Source organism: Schistocerca cancellata, chromosome 1, assembly GCF_023864275.1.
Source record: "Schistocerca cancellata isolate TAMUIC-IGC-003103 chromosome 1, iqSchCanc2.1, whole genome shotgun sequence".
Lineage (NCBI taxonomy): Eukaryota > Metazoa > Arthropoda > Insecta > Orthoptera > Acrididae > Schistocerca > Schistocerca cancellata.
In genome coordinates, this window is record NC_064626.1 from 1,155,569,841 (window position 1) to 1,155,590,880 (window position 21,040).

Consider the following 21,040-nt stretch of genomic DNA (forward strand, 5'->3'; position numbering starts at 1 on the left):
GAAGTAGTGCGGGAGCGAACTGACACCTTGTATACTGCAAGGTTGTCCATAAACCAGTAAGAGTACAAGGGGTGGAGATCTCTTCCGAACAGTACGTTGCAAAGCTTTACAGGTATTCTCAATAACGTTCATGTCTTGGGAGTTTGGTGGCCAGTGAAAGTGTTTAAACTCAGTGCAGTACTCCTGGAGCCATTCTGCAGCATTTATGGACGTATGGGGTGTCGCATTGTCCTGCTGGAATTGCCCAAGTCCGTCGGAATGTACAATAGACATGAATGGATACAGGTGATTAGACAGGATATTTACGTACGTGTCTCTCTGAGTCGTATGTAGACGTATCAGGGGTCTCGTATCACTCCAACTGCACACGCCTCACACCATTCCAGAGCCTCTGCCAACTTGAACAGTCCCTTGCTGACATGCAGGGTTCATTGATTCTTGTGGGTGTGTCCACATCCGTTCATATCCAGACGCTCGATTCAATTTTAAACGAGACTTGTCGGACCAGGCAACATGTTTCCAGTGATAAACAGTCCAATGTCGGGGTCGACGGGCCCAGGAGAGGCGTGAAGCTTTGTGTCACGCAGCGATGAAGAGTGCACGAGTGGGTCTTCGGCTCCGAAATCCATTATCGATGATGTTTCGTTGAATGGTTCGCACGCTGACACTTGGTGACGGCCCAGCATTGAAATCTGCAGCAATTTGTGGAAGGGTTGGACTCCTTTTATTCAGTCGTCGTTGCTCTTTTTCCGGCCGCAGCCACGTCGGAGATTTGATATTCACTTTACACTCGTGGAATGGTAGTCCGGGAAAATCCGCACGTCATTGCTACCTCGAAGATGCTGTATCCCATCGCTCGTGCGCCGACTATAACACCACTTTCAGACTCATTTAAATCTTGATAACCTCCCATCGTAGCAGCAGTAACCGATGTAACAACTGCGCCAGACGCTTGTCATATATAGACGCTGCCGATCGCAGCGCCATATTCTGCCTATTTACGTATCTCTGCAGTTGAATACGCATGCTTATACCAGTTTCTTTGGCGCTTCAGTGTATTAATAACACTTAAACTATACCGAATGTAAGGTTACAATATTGACTTCATTGTCCTGGGTAGTAAATTTACGGTATGTATCAGTACTCCAGTACGTGATGGAGAATGTACCTGTGCCATTACACGATGTATGGGACCTGAGGTCTCAGGTACTGTGACAGCGACTCGCGGCTGCCGGGTTGTCTGCGTCACACTTGCATCTGTACCTGTGGACTGACCACTCGCTCCCCTTGGTTTGCGCAGGCTTCACCGGCAAGACGTGCGAGGCGGAGGCGGACCCGTGCGGCTCTGCGCCGTGCCAGAACGGCGCCACGTGCGTGCGCAACGCGACGCACTTCCGGTGCGTGTGCCCCACGGGCTACGCCGGCGAGGTGTGCCAGCGTCCGCTCAACCAGTGCGAGTCGTCGCCCTGCAAGCACGGGATCTGCGTGGAGCAGGAGGACGGCTACCGCTGCTTCTGCCGGCCAGGTGGGTGCGCTCGCCGACACCTGCTGCATACCCTCACTGACACTCACAACCCGGCTGTTCCTGTCTATTTACTGCCTCTGTCACTTAAAACGATCTTCCACGTCTGTCCACGGAGCTACCGCTTCGGGTATCGAAGTTGCAACCACAGTCTAGCCAGAATACACACTATCAGTAGCAATTCACGTGAGACAATTTACGCCACATACTGCTCTGCTGATTTGAGTGCAAACGTTTGTTGCCGCATCCAGCTTACTTCTATGCATTACTGTAGTATTAAGTCCAAATCATGATTCGCGCGACAGGGTTAGTACATAATTTTTCACTTGTGTAATCATATTATCCGTGGTTGCGCTACAATTCTTGAGGGTATTATTGTTCTGCTGTTGCAATTACAAAAATGTGTGATTTTTTTTCACCAGACGCCTTCTGCTTTATTGCTGTAAAGAATCATCAGTGGTCCAAAAATGCCTTTTGCTAGCACATCGTCGATGTTTTTCCGCTTTAGACTCTGATAGTTCTGCTCTGCAGCACTATGCATTTATGTGCTGTAATAAACATAAGAAATGCACAGTGCTCAGGACCAGCTAACAATTAGACAACAACTATCAGTGTTTTAAGCATAAAAACATCAACGATGTGCTAGCAAACGGCATTTTTGGACGTAAGCGAGAAATCAAGCGAAAATCACCACAACTGACGATGCTTTACCTCAGTAACGTGAAACGCGTCTAGTGAAAAAAAAATCACGCATTTTTGTAGTTGCAACAAATATACTCTAAGGGGTTAAAATTGTGACTTCTGTTATACACCTAATCAATGGCAAGTACTCTTAGAGTGGTGAATGGAAGCATCAGTTGTTGTTGTTGTTTTTGGGGGAGGAGACCAGACATCGAGGTCATCGGCCTCATCGGATTAGGGAAGGAAGGGGAAGGAAGTCGGCCGTGCCCTTTCAAAGGAACCATCCCGGCATTTGCCTGGAGCGATTTAGGGAAATCACAGAGAACCTAAATCAGGATGGCCGGACGAGGGATTGAACCGTCGTCCTCCCGAATGCGAGTCCAGTGTGCTAGCCACTGCGCCATCTCGATCGGTGGAAACATCAGTGTTCATTTTTTTTATTGTTTTTACGTACTGATCCTTCGGGTGAATAGGGAAATGTCAAAATCCTTTGTTTCTAGGAGAAGAAAGAAAACAAACTTTATCAGCATCACAAAGAGTTTTATTCAGTACAAAACTAAGAACATTTCATCAATTGTGACATTTTAATCGATTTTGCAAATAAACAGTCTTATAGGTCTATTGTCGTTATTTTAGCATTAAATTGATGAATTTGGTTTGCTTGTTAATATATTAAATCGCTAACATGTCTTTAAAAATGATGTCTCTGAATCTGAAAATTGTAAGTACCCCACTGAAGTAAAGGAGTTTTCAACATCATCTTCTTGACTAAAAAATGACTCGTGATCGGTTAAAATCAACATGTTTTAATCGATTACAGTTGGAACACTAAAAGATGACATAACTCTGAACTGTTTAGGATTTACTGATGACCTCCTCTCGCCAACAACATTCAAGAACCCAAACAGCAAATACAATCATTACAGGAAATAGCCCAGAGAACTGGCCTTTAAATAGCTTTTGAAAAAAAAAAACAGAGAGAATGCTAACGGAACCGCCACTGGCAAACAAAATAAGAATTGGAGAACACGACGTAAGAATTGCTGAAAACTTTAAATACTTGGGAGAAATGATAACACAACCTGAATGAGAATCCGTCATGGTAGATGACAAATCAAATTTATTAAAAGAAATCATGTTACCAAGAAAACGTATAACAAAAAATATCTCTCAATAGCCACAAAACCGAAACACTCCAAAACAGTCACACAGGCGCAAATAACATAACCTAGCGAAACTGCATTTAAAACAACCAACACTGTAGCAACAGATAGATTACTCAAAATAGAAAGAAGGGTAGTCAAAACATGTGAGAATAACAAATATCAAAAAGACGGAGTTTGGAGAATAGCTTCAAATGAAAAGGTTTATAAAGAAATAGAACCAGTGACAAGTATGATGAAAAAGAAACGGACCTCTTTCCTAGGACATTTGATGAGGACAACAAAAATTAAAATTAGCGGAGAATAATTGAGAAGTTATGCAATACTAAGAGCGGCATAAGATGGATCGCAGAGATCAAGGAGGACATGATGAAATTACAGATTACGATGGAGGAACTGAAAGGCAAGACAGACGCGATCAAAATACTTCAGGACAGACATATCACACTAGCAATAAAAAGTAGCAAACAGAGAAGCGGAAGGGTGATTTCAGATGAGAAGAGAAAGGCTTTCCGTAGCAGAAGGCAACTTTATATTGATCGCTGAGGATCACATACTCCCGACTTCAGTCATGAAACACTTTGGAAACCTCACTTTCGCTCAACGGGGCGCACGACTCACGTCCTACCGTGGTGAGGGCTACTGGCTTTCCGAAGTTGCTTTAACATTCAAACCATTGGGCGAAACAGCCTCCCGAAAATAATTCAGACATTTACATTCACCATTTCCAGTGCCCAGTAACGGAACTTTGGTGGGAGGAACATCTTTCTACCAGTGAAAGTTGTATATTTCTCACAGCTGCTGCTAGAGAATTTCATCCGCTGCTTCATTTCGTATTACATCCCACACAGTGCCGTATCCAACAGATAAATCAGTGCAGAACGTCTGGTATGTCCCCCTACAGCTGCAAACACTGGGTAAGGGAGTATCATTATGATCAGTGCCAGGACACGTGGGAATTAGTGGCAATAAACCGAAATTGCAGCCAAGGGCGCTTCTACCCCACTGAATGTAATACAATGTCGTAGCACCAAATAACTGAAATGTCACTCCCGGAAAGTTTCATACCGCTTCCATGGGAGAAAACGTGGCTGCGCGTGAAGTAATACAAGTTGAGATCAATAAAATATATTACAAGGCCATGGTGTACCTCATTCCGACCAGTTAGGAGTGTTGAAGTATGCTTAACGCATCATCGGATAGCCAGGAGCTCCAGACTCAATTTTCAGTCTTCTACCGTTCAGCGTATTTGTGTTTGCTAATGTGAGAAAGAGTTTCAGAGAACAAATGTGATGTTATCTAGCTTTTGGCGAATCTGCATTTTATATGTTTGAACCATGTTCATTTAGTGCGGTATTTGTAAGAAGATTAGTAGCACTAGTTGTGCGCCGATGTCGAGAATGTATTATGTTAAACTCAGCGACCTATTAAGGAATTTTGTATAATGCTCTGTGATCGACAACTTCCGAAACGTGCCAAATGTAATTTTTAACAACAAATGGGAACGGCTTACAGATATGAATTTGTGGGGTCTGGAACGAACCAGTTGCGTTCTGAAAGTCAAAAGAAACTGTAACACATTGACACTCAATAGCGTAACATACAAAACCAACATCAGCTGCATAGTCACACCTTGCTGTGCCAAGGTAACTGGTTTTAATACACCAAATTAATATTTCATACACGTACTTTTAAGAACCTTTCAATATCATTTGAAAGATATCATGCAGTATTCTACTTCTTTGGCCACCAAAATGCAAATTAAGCTCAAGACCTGGAACATTTTCAGTAGATACTAACGTGGAACTTTCCACTATCACTTGAAGGCATTAATATGTACTCATAAAGTCCGTTATCACGCTGTGTACTTACAGCGTCCAAACTTTTGAAACTATAAAAAAATTTAATCTTTTAAAATTAAAAAAAGAAAAATTAACTTACACATAACAATTTGAGGGAAGTTAGTCAAATAAGACAGCTTCCATTAAAAAGAATCGCTATTTGCTGCTTGACTGTTGTTACACAGTGAATCAGTTTACAACTTCGTTCTTAGCTTTTTACGTTCTTCTTTTGGATGTCTTATAATTTTTATTATGTTCTGTTCGAGACGATCAAATAATTACCTACAGTTACCTACTCCTTTGAGCTGTGAGTTCTGAAAATTACTCATGCAACCTCTGTCTTACCACGGCATGAACAAGGTACATCTAACAATACATCACAACACACGAGTCACCTCGTCGTACCGCGAAGTATTATCAAATTGATAGTCGTATAAATTGTAAGTTCCCAAGTGTGGGTTCCTGTATGAAATGTAACTCAAATTTACCTCCCACTCTATAAAAAGTCTATGTATTACCAAAATTATATACACCCACAAACTGTTATTTAACTTAAACTTATATGCTAACTTTTGACGAAACACAACCTAATTTGAGTTTAACTGTAACTGGTCTGAATGCATCTTGTCTTTGTACTAAATGCACAACTGAAGTAAAACAATTATCGGGCTTCAATCACAATTTCCATTTGCCTCGCGTCTTAACAACATCGTTGCAGATTTCTCGAAAGCACAACAGGAAACACTAAGCCGTCAGCGGCTAAGCTAGATTTATATTTTTAAATAAAATTTCCAAAAATATTCAAACTGTTGCATAGTGTATGGTGCAATGTGGTAATTGTAATGATAAAGCTTCGTTAAACCGTGAGATGGGAAGAGTAACTATTCTTATGAAATAATATTCCAAGATAACGATTTTAGAACGAAGCATGTATTCAGAAAGACAGAGTAAAACTTTGCATGATCTTCACACATACTATAAATACTATGCGTAACAAAGTGAACAATGGTTTAAAAAGGGTGGACATCTACCGCAATCAACCGAGCGAGGTGGTGCAGTGGTTAGAACACTGGACTCGCATTCGGAAGGACGACGGTTCACTCCCGCGTCCGGCCATCCTGATTTAGGTTTCCAGTGATTTCCCTAAATCGCTCAGGCAAATGCCGGGATGGTTCCTCTGAAAGGGCACGGCCGACTTCCTTCCCTGTCCTTCCCTAATCCGATGAGACCGATGACTTCGCTGTTTGGTCTCCTCCCCAAAACAACCCAACCCAACAGTACCACAATTAAACTAAGAATGTACCAGACTGCCCAAAGGCAAAGACTGTGCCAGGACAAGACCAAAGATTGTTTAACAATAACATAACTTGCTCTCTCTCTCTCTGACGTTCACATCGATAACTTACAAAAATCAAAATGACGCACCCATCTTATAAGATCAACGCACCAGTTCCTTAAGAATCCTTTTCGAAGTGTATCTCGGTCAGCGGCTTTCGTAATATCCCATCATGCTCTAACAGAAACACGTTCGTAACTCAGTTACACCGCACTTCGCAACATGGCCACTCCCTTAGGAGGAACTTGAACTCATAAGTCTATGTTGGAATGGGCACGATGCCTCAAATGTTCCAATACCGACAACCAGTATGTCCGTCCAACGTAGTCAGCAACCACTGCCAGTCTTCTTTATCCACGATGACGATTCTTGATGTACCACAGACCCACTACTGGCACCCACACAAGTCTAAACACTCTCCTCTCGACCTCCTCGTCTGCCAATACTGACTAACCTCCCTCCTCGTTCGAGTCTTTAAACAGCGATTATCTACCACATACCACGGTGTATGTCTGGGAGAATGCCGATGGAGATGCCTCAGCTGTGATCGAAACATAAACGACCATATAAAATGGTTCAAAGTGTTTTGTTGATTTCAACAAACCCTTTACAGCAGTGGTATAAGAAGTGGTCTCAATATACATTTTGGCCCTAGGCCTCCTGCTCGACTTCATATCCCAGTTTAAGCTGTTTTTTTAGGACGCTGATAACCCCTACATTTTGAGTCCTACACAACAACAACAACCACACAGTGCTTACCTAGAACACACTTCGCTTAATACTAGCGTGATGATTGAACCTGCTTGTAACAAATCAAACTTTACGCTGTTGGTGTTTCTGCGAAACTGTTTAATGACAGTGACGCATTTTACCCTTTTAGGGTAGCATTAGATTGTGTGAATGTAGTTGGATATGTGTCACGTCCATCATAAAGCCATGTTAAATGGAAAATAGACGCAACGGTAACTGGATATGTAATTCGTCCGTCATAAATACATATAAAATACAAGGTGGACTGTGAGCTTATGTGTTATTACGACAACTGGAACACTTATCCAGTTACTGTTGAGTCCATTTTACGTTTTATGTCCGCCCCCATTAGCTGAGTGGTCAGCGCGGAGGAATGCCATGCCAAGAGGCCCGGGTTCGATTCCCGGTTGCGGTAGGAGATTTTCTCCGCTCAAGGACTGGGTGTTGTGTTGTCCTCATCATTTCATCCCCGTCTCCGACGCGCAAGTCGCTCAATGTGGCGTCGAATGCAGTAAGTACTTGCCCTCGGAGGCCGAACTTCCCCGAATGGGGGACTCCCGGCCCACAATGCCGTACGCCCATTTCCATTTTATATGGTTTTATCACAGATGGGTTACATATCCAGCTATTTTTACTCAATCTGATGATGCCCAAACAGGGTGAAACGCGTCACTTATATTAAACAGTTTCTCAATTAAGATTGTTTATATTTAGAAATAATTCGAAACTTGTTGCCGTAGCAACCAAGCCACAATGGAATGGAATAATTTTTAAGTCTTCTTCCGTTACAAGCAACGGAAGATTCAGTATAATGAAGTATGACCAGCAAGCTTATAAACCAACAATACAGGATTTGATTATCAGTCTGAGAGACATTCCAGTTTCGGTTAATAAATATATTGTGTCAAGGAATGCACTTAGATTGCGGGTCGCCACTATGGATAAAGCAGGAAGGAAGTGGTTGTGGACTACATTGTATTGGTGAACGGTATGTCTACCTTGGTACTTTGAGGTACTGTGACCCTTCTAAAATATGATTCGAGGTTTAAGTCCCTCCAAAGGAAATGCTCATGTTGCAAAGCGCAGTATAAGTGTGTTACTATCGTGTTTGTGTTATAAATGTGATGGGAAATTGGGAAATACTCTTGGAAAAGGTATTTCGCTGGCCGGAGTGGCCGAGTGGTTATAGGCGCTACAGTCTGGAACCGCGCGTCCGCTACGGTCGCAGGTTCGAATCCTGCCTCGGGCATGGATGTGTGTGATATCCTTAGGTTAGTTAGATTTAAGTAGTTCTAAGTTCTAGGGACTTAGTGTTCAGAGCCCTTTGAACCATTTTATTTGAAGCAAAAGGTGTTACAAGGGGCTATTGCGTTCATTTACACTGATTTCAATCCGATGACGCTAATAACATCGACGTTGAGCGCCCTACATATGCAACAAGAACTAAAAAAAACAGTGTCTCCCTAGAAGGTACTTGTCTGTGCTTTGGCTGTGTGTGCAGTTCCCATGCTACTTTCCTCGCATTCACAGAGTAGTGTCTCTCGCTACTGTGCAACGTCCCACAGCACGATTTGTTACATATGCATCTATGACATCCTCCAAGAGTCACCTAATGGAGTGTGGCGGAGGGTACTTTTGTACCACTGAGCTCTCCACCCTTGTTCCACTGGCGATCTGCGTGTGGGAAGAATGATTGTCGGTAAGCCTCTGTATTGGCTCTAATTTCTCGAACATACTGCTTGTGCTCATTATACGAGACGTTTGTGTGTGTTTGTGGGGTGGGAGGGGGGGGGGGTGGGAGTAATATGTTGTCCGATTCTTCTCGGAGAGTACTCTCTGGAAATTTAAATGGTTAATCTCTCCGTGATGCACAACGCCTCTCTTGTAGCGTCTGCCAGTCCACTTCAAACAAAAAATATTCCTATCGACTATGACTCTGCATCGAACCGCGTTGCCAGTGCATCGACAACTAAAATAGCGTTCCCTACAGCAGCGGCCAGTTACAGTAGGGACAGTTGCTTTCTTCGAAGATAAATGCACGAATGGCTTTCGTGTCTAGTCCTGAGATGCTATTTTAACACGGAACCTGGAAAGGGCAGCACTTTTTGAAATACGGTCTCTCTTTCGAAACTTCGTACCGTAAAAATAACCACTCCAGGTGTTGCTGTTTCCCTCGTACCAGTCTACTGCGTCATCCTCTTCTCCCCTCTCCCATTCCCCCTCCCCCCTCGCCCCCCTCCCCCTTCTACCCCGGCACCGTCGCACTCTCGGCATTAAAGCCTCCCTCCGCGTGGTGGCAACTTGCACACAGGGTCGGGCGGGCGATATTTCGCCGAGACTAATGTACTGCAATTTGCCGGATGATGCACGGCGGCTTGCGTATCGGCTTTTTATCAGCGTTGACCCATCGCCGAGAGACAGAGAGAGAGAGCGTCGGCTACATCCATTTCGTCCCACGTCGAAGCTGGCGGTGGCTCGCGACTGCTGGGCCCTGCTGTTTTTATTTCCTCGCTACGGGATGAATTATTTCTCGCCGTCACGTCGGGAGTTATTACTCGTCGCTTCACGATTTTGCTATCAGCCTGTGTAGGCTGCCGGCGCCGTTTTAGCTTGTCCTTCCATCAGTACGAGCATGAAACACAGGAATGAAAGTTAAAAGCAGCCACCAAACGAATGAAGAGGAAACTAGTTTTGCTGTTCGTAGGACATGTTAGCAGTGTAGCTGATTGAATATCCAGGGTGTATGTTTTAATTTGAGACAGCTAAATATCTCGAAAACGACGCATGATACAAAAATAATGTTCTAGGTGAAATTAATATTAATAAAGGGGCCATCTGTGTGTGCTATAACTGGCCACCCACTAACCACCCCTCCTGTGTGGTGGAGTCATCTTTTTATTTTCGAATAAGAACCTCCCATGTTACTGCATATTCGGATTCTACACCAAGAAATAAGTATGGTTTACTCAGAACATTGTTTTCCATTCGTTCAAAAATGGCTCTGAGCACTATGGGACTCAACTGCTGTGGTCATCAGTCCCCTAGAACTTAGAACTACTTAAACCTACCTAACCTAAGGACATCACACACATCCATGCCCGAGGCAGGATTCGAACCTGCGACCGTAGCAGCAGCGCGGCTCCGGACTGGAGCGCCTAGAACCGCACGGCCACCGCGGCCGGCTTTCCATTCGTGGTAGACGGCGCTATCAAGTGTGCCTGTTTTTGCAGTCAAAGAACGGAGGCATTTGATCCCACATTAAATTTACGATGTACATGTAAAACTGTGTGATCTACCGGTTGGTACTGATCTTCACACGTTGACTGATACAGATGTGGTTGTACAGCACAAATAATACAGCTAGATATCGAAATTTGTGACAAATGAACTGCTTGTATGGTACTGTAGTTTTCTATTGCCTATATGTTTGATTGTCGTGCGTCCCCAAACCATAAGAATGCTTAATATCACTGGCCGCCCCCGAGCCCCGCCATCACGGTGACTGATTTCGGTGTGTGTTTCCATCAAGCTACCGTGACTCACGCGCTGCCCTGCCGTGAATACCCACCGAAACCAAGCACTCCAATGGCGAGAGGCTAGAGGAATCATCGACATCAAGCATGCAGATGAGGTCACAAAACTGTTACATACACGTCGTTGTTCCTGGATCACACTAAACGCAGTTTCTAACCATAAATTCAAATGGCTAACCATATTTTACTGTGCACTCAAATCTGAAAAAGTACAGAAAATTTCGGACGTAAATATCAACCGTACACTGTAACTGAAATATGGAATAAAATGCGTCGGTTCTTGACCGCGAAAACAGGCACAACTGACATTTGTCGATTACAGCACCATCTGCCACGAATTGGAAACAATGACTTGAGTAAAAGGTGCATATTTTTTAGCGTAGAATCATAATATGCAATAAAAATAAGCACTCCGTCTTCAGGCCACAAGTGGCCCATCGGTACCATCCGACCGCCGTGTCATCCTCAGCTGAGGATGGGGATAGGAGGGGCGTGTGGTCAGCACACCGCTCTCCTGGTCGTTATGATGGTTTTCTTTGACCGGAGCCGCTACTATCCGGTCGATTTGCTCCTCAATTGACATCACGAGGCTGAGTGCACCCCGAAAAATGGCAACAGCGCATGGCGGCCCGGATGATCAGCTAGCCAAGTGCCGGCCACGTCCGACAGCCCTTAACTTCGGTGATCTGACGGGAACGGGTACCTCCATCCGCTCATGTGAAAAAGATGTCTTTCACTGTCGGAGAGACAGAGAGAAACAGTGATCCTATAAGAAGTTCCGTTTCAACTGAGTGGGTACGGAACCGTAACAAGACAGTAAAAGAGAGCAAAAGAGCAAAATGATGGGCTATAATAGCACATGGAAGGCTCGGGGAAAAGGAATAGTGGTGATGGATGAAATTTTCACTGCCAGTGTTCTGCCACCAAGGTGAGTACAGGTGGTGGCGTGAAGCTCCGGAACATCAGCCCTTGCACCAATGTTCTGGAATACGCTTCGAACGTCTCAGCAGTATTTCTTCTAGCGAGGGCGTTTGGCGCTGTTGGTGCTGATCTAACACCTGTCAGAATCTATACCAGGGTCCGATGAGTTTCGAAACGTATCATGATTTTATTCACAAAAATCATAAACAGGAGAGATAGCACTCTGATAATTTGGCCTGTTTTCTTGACACAGATTAAATATATTCAGTAGATTTTGTGTAAATTGTCGATGTGTTATTGGGCGGATATGAGCGTCTGCTAGAATCTGTAATAATTTATTTTGACTTTATCAAAAGCTTGTTTTGAAGTGGACGACGACAGCATGTGTTTCTAGACTGAATTCTCTATGTTTTTGTATTAGCAACTGAGAAATAGCCATCACACCATCATCTTCCTTTTCGAGAGCTATTTTTCTCCTCTCTCGTGATGCGTTCATAGTGTCTGTATAGTTCATTTTTCATGATGTTAGTAAAAATTTTACACTCCGAGTTTAGTAACCTTATTTCTCGGTAGTTATCACAGTTATTGAAGTCATCTTCTTTGAAGACAGGAATAACGATTGATGTAGTTCAGCTCGTAGATATATCATCTACTGACCAGCTCATATCTAAGAAATTGAGGAATCTGTCTATAAATGTCTTGCTTATATACTAAATCAGCTATAAATTCATTAAATCTTCTCCTCGACTTCATTATTTTTTATTTTTAATAGTTCTTTGAGTTCACAATTTGCCAATTATGCACGGATTTGAAATTGCAAGTATTGGGTGCAGTAGTTCATTATTCACATGCAAAAGTTAATAACGTTTTCGATAAGTTTACCTAACACAACAGATACCAATAAGAGAGACTTAAGTAATTAATAATATATTTTATAAATAATTCAAAAGCCCATATTGTTTACTGGATAACCGGTTTCAACACACTAAAGGTGCCATCATCGGATATGTGAAGATATAACATGACAGGTTTGAGGGAGGGTTTACATTAGTTACACTATATACATTACTGTTAGTACAATACCACATACCTGAAAGTATTAGATTAGATTAGATTAATACTAGTTCCATGGATCATGAATACGATATTTCGTAATGATGTGGAACGAGTCAAATTTTCCAATACAAGACATAATTAAGATAATTTAACAACATACTTAAGTTAATATAACAACTTTTTCATTTTCTGTTTTTTATTTTTATTTTTTTATTTTTTTATTAATAATTTTTTGTTTTTTTTGTTTTTAATTTATATCTAAAAATTCCTCTATGGAGTAGAAGGAGTTGTCATTCAGAAATTCTTTTAATTTCTTCTTAAATACTTGTTGGTTATCTGTCAGACTTTTGATACTATTTGGTAAGTGACCAAAGACTTTTGTGCCAGTATAATTCACTCCTTTCTGTGCCAAAGTTAGATTTAATCTTGAATAGTGAAGATCATCCTTTCTCCTAGTATTGTAGTTATGCACACTGCTATTACTTTTGAATTGTGTTTGGTTGTTAATAACAAATTTCATAAGAGAGTATATATACTGAGAAGCTACTGTGAATATCCCTAGATCCTTAAATAAATGTCTGCAGGATGATCTTGGGTGGACTCCAGCTATTATTCTGATTACACGCTTTTGTGCAATAAATACTTTATTCCTCAGTGATGAATTACCCCCAAAAATGATGCCATATGAAAGCAACGAGTGAAAATAGGCGTAGTAAGCTAATTTACTAAGATGTTTATCACCAAAATTTGCAATGACCCTTATTGCATAAGTAGCTGAACTCAAACGTTTCAGCAGATCATCAATGTGTTTCTTCCAATTTAATCTCTCATCAATGGACACACCTAAAAATTTGGAATATTCTACCTTAGCTATATGCTTCTGATTAAGGTCTATATTTATTAATGGTGTCATACCATTCACTGTACGGAACTGTATGTACTGTGTCTTATCAAAATTCAGTGAGAGTCCGTTTACAAGGAACCACTTAGTAATTTTCTGAAAGACAGTATTGACAATTTCATCGGTTAAGTCTTGTTTGTCAGGTGTGATTACTATACTTGTATCATCAGCAAAGAGAACTAACTTTGCCTCTTCATGAATATAGAATGGCAAGTCATTAATATATATTAAGAACAGCAAAGGACCCAAGACTGACCCTTGTGGAACCCCATTCTTGATAGTTCCCCAGTTTGAGGAATGTGCTGATCTTTGCATATTATGAGAACTACTTATTTCAACTTTCTGCACTCTTCCAGTTAGGTACGAATTAAACCATTTGTGCACTGTCCCACTCATGCCACAGTACTTGAGCTTGTCTAGCAGAATTTCATGATTTACACAATCAAAAGCCTTTGAGAGATCACAAAAAATCCCAATGGGTGGTGTTCGGTTATTCAGATCATTCAAAATTTGATTGGTGAAAGCATATATGGTATTTTCTGTTGAAAAACCTTTCTGGAAATCAAACTGACATTTTGTTAGTACTTGTTTGTTACAGATATGTGAAGCTACTCTTGAATACATTACTTTCTCAAAAATCTTGGATAAAGCTGTTAGAAGGGAGATTGGACAGTAATTGTTGACATCAGATCTATCCCCCTTTTTATGCAAAGGTATAACAATAGCATATTTCAGTCTATCAGGGAAAATGCCCTGTTCCAGAGAGCTATTACACAGGTGGCTGAGAGTCTTACTTATCTGTTGAGAACAAGCTATTAGTATTTTGCTGGAAATGCCATCAATTCCATGTGAGTTTTTGCTTTTAAGCAAGTTTATTATTTTCCTAATTTCAGAGGGAGAAGTGGGTGAGATTTCAATTGTATCGAATTGCATAGGTATGGCCTCTTCCATTAACAGCCTAGCATCTTCTAATGAACACCTGGATCCTACTATATCCACAACATTTAGAAAATGATTATTAAAAATATTTTCAACTTCTGACTTTTTGTTCGTAAAGTTTTCATTCAATTTGATGGTAACACTGTCTTCCTGTGCTCTTGGTTGACCTGTTTCTCTTTTAATAATATTCCAAATTGTTTTAATTTTATTATCAGAGTTGCTGATTTCAGACATGATACACATACTTCTGGATTTTTTAATAACTTTTCTTAATATAACACAGTAGTTTTTATAATGTTTGATAGTTTCTGGGTCACTACTCTTTCTTGCTGTCAGATACATTTCCCTTTTCCGGTTACAAGATATTTTTATACCCTTAGTAAGCCATGGTTTGTTACAAGGTTTCTTGTGAGTATATTTAACTATTTTCTTGGGGAAGCAGTTTTCAAATGCATTTACAAAAATGTCATGAAATAAATTATATTTTAAATTGGCATCAGGTTCACGGTACACCTCATCCCAGTCTAACTGCTGTAGGCTTTCCCTGAAATTTGCAATTGTTAAATTGTTGACTGAACGTACTACTTTGGAGGACTGTTTAGTATTGCTGAATGGAGCTATGTCATATATTGTAACTAGCTGTGCACCATGATCAGAAAGACCATTCTCAACAGGCTGAGCATTTATCTGGTTAAACTTATCTTGGTCTATAAAGAAGTTATCTATCAGTGAGCTGCTATCCTTTACCACCCGAGTAGGAAAATCAATAACGGGTGTCAAATTGAAAGAACCGAGTAATACTTCAAGGTCATTTTTTCTATTACCCTCTTTCAGAGAATCTACATTGAAGTCCCCACAAATAATAATTTGCTTCCCCCTGTCTGACAGATAGCACAACAAGGAGTCCAAATTTTTCAGAAATAGATGAAAATTTCCTGGTGGGGACCTATATACAGTTACAATTATAAATGTGCCTTTATTTAATTTAAGCTCACAGGCACATGCTTCTATATGTTTCTCTACACAAAACTTTTTTATTTCTATACTTTTTGCACAATGATGACTTTTGACATATATGGCAACTCCTCCTTTCTCCATATTTTCTCTCATTACATGTGCAGAGAGCTTATATCCACTTACATTTACCTTATCCAATCAGTAACAATGTGATGCTCAGACAGGCATAGTATATCTATTTCATGCTCAGCTTCTAAATCTTCTAAGCAAACCAGAAGCTCATCTATTTTATTCTTTAAACTCCCAATATTTTGATGAAATATACTTACATTATTTTTAATTATACTTTTATGAGAACCTTTCCTTATTCTAACATTTGCAGTACTCTCCTGTCTGAGTTTCTCATTGTGCTTAGGCCTAGTTGCTATACCAGTGGTCACATGGTGTTCAGAGAGGCAGATTATGTCAACTGGGTTGGGTGACTTTAATTCATCAATGCAATTACCTAGGACTGAGATACAACTTGGTGGAGATAAAATTTCTGATGATTGGTGAAAATTTATAATTGACAGCTGTGATTGGTGATCCAATGTGCTAGAATTGTGCTGTTTAATTTCTTTCCTAAACTGAAGATTTGTTTCAATCCTGACCTCTCGTAGAACTTGACATCTTTCTGTCTTACCTATCCTAAAAAAGGTAGTGCTCCAACACCTGTAACCACTGGTATTTTACCATTCATGGCAGTGCCTCCCCCCCTTAAATTTCCTGCTATTACCCCAGCCAGTTTCCCCTTCCCTTTCCTGTTGAGATGTATCTTTATATCCAAATGGTTTATAAATGTTAAGCTATATTCAGGTATGTGGTACTGTACGGATAGTAATTTATTTAGTGTAACTCATGTAAGCCCTCCTTCAAACCTGTCATGTTATATCTTCAGGGATATGATGATGGCATCTTTAGTGTGTTGAAACCGGTTATCCAGTAAACAGTATTTAAGCGATCTTGGTTTTTGAATTATTTCTACAACAGAGTGATCGCCCCACTACACACTATGTGTTCGCTGCAGAATAATATATTTTCCTTCACTATTTACAATAGTGAGCCAATACTGCGGTAACTTTTCGATTCCACGACTGTAGAAAATACGTACTTTTGAGACGAAGAACTCGTCAAGCCATATTCGGAGCGTATTTTCATCCGGAAAGGACATTCCTTGACGGTTGTTCGATATAGAGCGGAAAAGATGAATACCTGAGGTCACAAGATGAAGTGAATAAGTTGGCTGGGGAATGATTTCCCATCCCAACTACTATACAAAGTGTTTGTCAATCTAGCTGTGTGTGGGCGGGCGTCACTTCACGCAGTCTTCCTGACGTTGTTCTTGGACTTGATCTGAAACTCGTCTCAGTTGTTGACAATAAATGGCAGGAGTAACGGTTAACACCACGGGGAAGCAATTCGTAGTACACGACACCGTCACTGTTCCATGAGATGCATAACACTGTGTTTTGTGGATGCACACAGGTCCTTGTACGGAGCGTTGCAGGTTTGTTTGGATTCAGCCATTCCTTTCTTTTCCTTATATTAGCATAAAGACACCATTTCTCGTCACCAGTAATGATATAGTATAGGAATGGTCGGTGTTTTTCACTAGCTAATTGATGACGAGCAAGCAGAGACGTACAAATGGCCATTCGCAATTTTTTGCGATTTAAAGACCATGCGGTATCCAAATACCCGATTTTTGAATCTCCCGCATTGCATGCAAATGTCTCACTATGGTGGAATGATCACAGTTTATCGAATTTGCCAGTTCTCTAGTACACTAACGTGAGTCGTTGTGGATTAATGCGTTTAAACCCCCGAAGGTCGTCCTGAACGTGGAGAGTCACTAATGTCAAAAAGATGCTCCTTAAAACGAGAAAAAATATTTTCTTGACCTCCTCTGTCCAACGGCATTATCCCCACACGTGGCGCATGTACTTCTGGCTGCGTCTGCTGCTGTCACCCCTTCATTAAACTCAAACAGAATAATACGTCAGAAACGGTCCAATTTCGCCACTTGATACTCTGTTTCTAGCGTCCACAATTCCACTCATTATCTCCAAATGACAAAGTGGCAATATGTAAACTCAAATAGCAACAGTGATCTACAAGTAAAACAATACAATCGGTAAAGTAAACTCTTAGTATCTGGAATAGCAAAATGTAAAACAAAAGCGCTTCGAACTTATTCACCAGCCTATTACAAATTGCTGAAATTCTTTCTCTGACAAACTTTTTGTCCGTCAGGCGAGCAAACATGGCACTTAAAATGTGTTACCGAATTCAATATTTTCCATTATTAACTTTCGATACTGGCGTTTAATTCTCAAGTCTTTCAGTCAGTAATTCGTGAGAGACACTTGTAGTATTTCTTTCTCTCGGAGCCATTACTTTACTGCTACAGTATGGCGTTTGATATAAGCAAGCCTATGATAGCAGACTTATGACGCCTGTGGTCCGGATGAGGCAACCACGACAGTCGCTGGTACCACGACGCAGGAGCGGTCGTGGAAAATTGCAACTGCCTGAGCTCCGATACGCTGTCGCTATGGGAGCTTGGGAGAATTATCTTTTTGTGTGCCCACCAAACAGCTTTTTCTCAATTTTTAATAGTTACTAGTCAGTCTTCAGCTGCTGTCCAAAAGAGCACGGAAGAACCTCTCAACGCTGTACTGTTTTGATATTGAGACGCCCGCCAAACCAGCTGGGCAGAACAGGTAAAAGGACTGTGGAAACGGCCAAATAGGCCTTCTAATTGTATTTTATTGTAAATTATAAACTTTCACAACCAAAGCGGCACATAGCCGGACCTTTACCGAATGCAACTCTTTCACGGCTGAAGGCCTCCAAACAAGAAATCTTAACGAATCAACAACATAAAAATCCAGTTAAGATAGCAATAAAATAATTTAAAAAAGTGTCACAGCAAAGTAGATAGAACCAACATATGCAAGGTGCAATACCAAAGGCTGAAGGTCACAATTAAGTTTCAAAATTTTGAAACATATTACCAAAACCTTTTAAAGGCAGAAGGTCGCAATGTTTAAGCTTGAAAGAATAATTTAAGAATTAATTTTGCAAAATTTTTAAGGAAAAAGAAATATAACCGTAAGTCTTAAATTTTAAGTAGCTGAAAGCGGATAATTAAACACCGGTGGCACTCAGAAGTCTCCAGGAAGGACCGTCTGCCCTCGTTCACTTAGGCGAGACAAGTGGTGAGCCCAACTGAAGACCTGAACGATACACAACAGTAAGCACACACGAAGACAAATCGGGAGTCAATGCGAACGCGAACACACACAGACACACGCACACGCACACGTGATTCATGAACGATCGGCGAGTCAAAACGCGTTCTCCGGCAGGACGACCGACCGACGATCCACCGACACCGTGACCCGGCTCAAGTGATCTGTGGCGGTAGTAGTCGGGCGAGCCATGTCGACGCAGACCTCACTGCTGCTCCAACCCGACTTGACTAGTGCCGCATTGCAACTCTCTGACCGGCGTGTCGGGACTGCACTCCAGACGCGTACCGACTGACTGGCAGACCCGAATTCGCGATCCGAACTGCCGACGCGAACTCTATTACGACGGACAACGACTGGGAAGTAATAGCAGTCGAGCGAAGATACTACGAGAGGGGATATATCGATACGAGCTGCTAGAGCCGCTCACGGTCAGGCAAAGCAGCAACTGAGTGACAGTACTAATTTAAATTAACGTAGTGAGGGGGACGTACGTTAGAAACAGGGTGTAAAATACATGATGGCGGAAACACGAGCCACGCACGGCTCAGACATATTTGGAAAATCATTTTACAGTTAATTTTAGATAAACAGTTGGTATACTAAGGTGACACAGATCAGTTTGTATGTCGCCGGCAGTGTACGAACGACCACCCACAGCAGTAGTTCGCGCCATTCAGGCAGTACTAAGTACGATGGCATAGCGTTAGGACTTCTACAGTTCATATTGGTCACCTGTGAGCAAAACATACTACGAGCTTAGGAATGTCTAATTTGCCTCCTGCCAAAGGCTTTCGCGCAGTGGTGACGCCGATTCCCGTCAGATCACCGACGTTAGGCGCTGTTGGATGCCTTAGCAATTGGATGAGTCACCATCCGGGCCTGCCGAGTGTTTTTGGCAAGTGCGGTGCACTCAGCCCTTGTGACCCAGCTGAGGAGCGCCTCTGGACACGAATACTGACAATGGCTGGGAGAGCGGTGTACTGACCACATGACTCTCCATGTCTCCAACCAGTGACATCAATCGGGAGATCTCTGCTGGCCCATCATAGCCAGGGAACATCGGCTGGTAAGTACTTTTCAATGTCAATAAATTTCACTAACACCTTTGGATATTTTATGTTATTCTGAAAGCAACCAGTTACAGCAATTCGTTTTGCCTTCTTCAGCCCCCATACACTTTTATCCAAAGAAACTAACTTTTAGTATAGCGCCATAAAATAGTGGATATCGTGAATTTCAATCGTTATACAAATGCTTCATACGAAGACGCGAGAGCAACAGAGTTATACAGATGCATTTGTATAACGATTGAAATTCACGATATCCATGTTTATGACGTTACACTATAAGTTCGTTTATTTGGATAAAAGCATTTGGGGCCTGAAGATGGCAAATGAATTGTCGAAACTGGTTGCTTTCAGAATAAAAGAAAATATCTTAAAGCATATGGCTGTCGCTGAAGTTTATTGACATTGAAAATCTGCTCGGAGAGGATGACATGACACTCTGTCAGTACCGCTGGGTCTTAAGATGCCTGTTAGGGTGGAGTTTAGATTTTTTCTAATTTGTCTTGTAGCATGTTATTAATAGGTATTGTTCAGTTATAAAATGGTAAAGGATTGAATTTTGACTAATGAGAATGATTGACGATTTGTCATGCGAATTTGACAGGTGTGCTCACCCTCAGTTCGCAATTTCCTCTGACAGAGTACTTTACTTATAAAAACACTTGGCGTCCCTAACAAGTGCCACATTCATTATATACACGAGATAAAATCCTTAGTCTGTTCCACTGTAATTCCAGAATAGCCTGTTACAAAAGCAACGGACCCTAAATCTATTAGGTACTTCTTTGGTGCGACAACAACACCGCATGAATATGCATGGTTGATGGAAGTATAAGAAATTTAGTATGTTATTCTGATGTGGCAAGATACAAATAGACTCTTTACGCATATTAGTTCCCTAGTAGGCACATACCACACTTGGAGTGATGTGTTACGAAATAGTTATCGCATCTAACTTGTCTTGCGAAGAAATCTTGTTTTGGACTGAAACAGTTGCGGTCTGACGCGTACGTCACAGTGGTTTGCAGAGTATGGTTGTGGGTGTGGATGTAGAAGTAGATTTAAAAATTACTTTTT

The 21,040-nt window shown here is 41.6% G+C and overlaps 1 protein-coding gene across 1 annotated transcript in view; it reads left to right on the plus strand.

Annotated features, from left to right (window-relative positions):
• The window catches only part of LOC126136758 (delta and Notch-like epidermal growth factor-related receptor), a gene marked incomplete at its 5' end in the record, with an annotated part of 583,816 nt that overhangs the window by 455,097 nt on the left and 107,679 nt on the right, over window positions 1-21,040 (plus strand). The window contains one exon of the mRNA XM_049915208.1: window positions 1,301-1,525. Within this exon, the coding sequence (XP_049771165.1) occupies window positions 1,301-1,525 (225 nt within the window). The remainder of the gene's footprint in view (window positions 1-1,300; window positions 1,526-21,040) is intronic.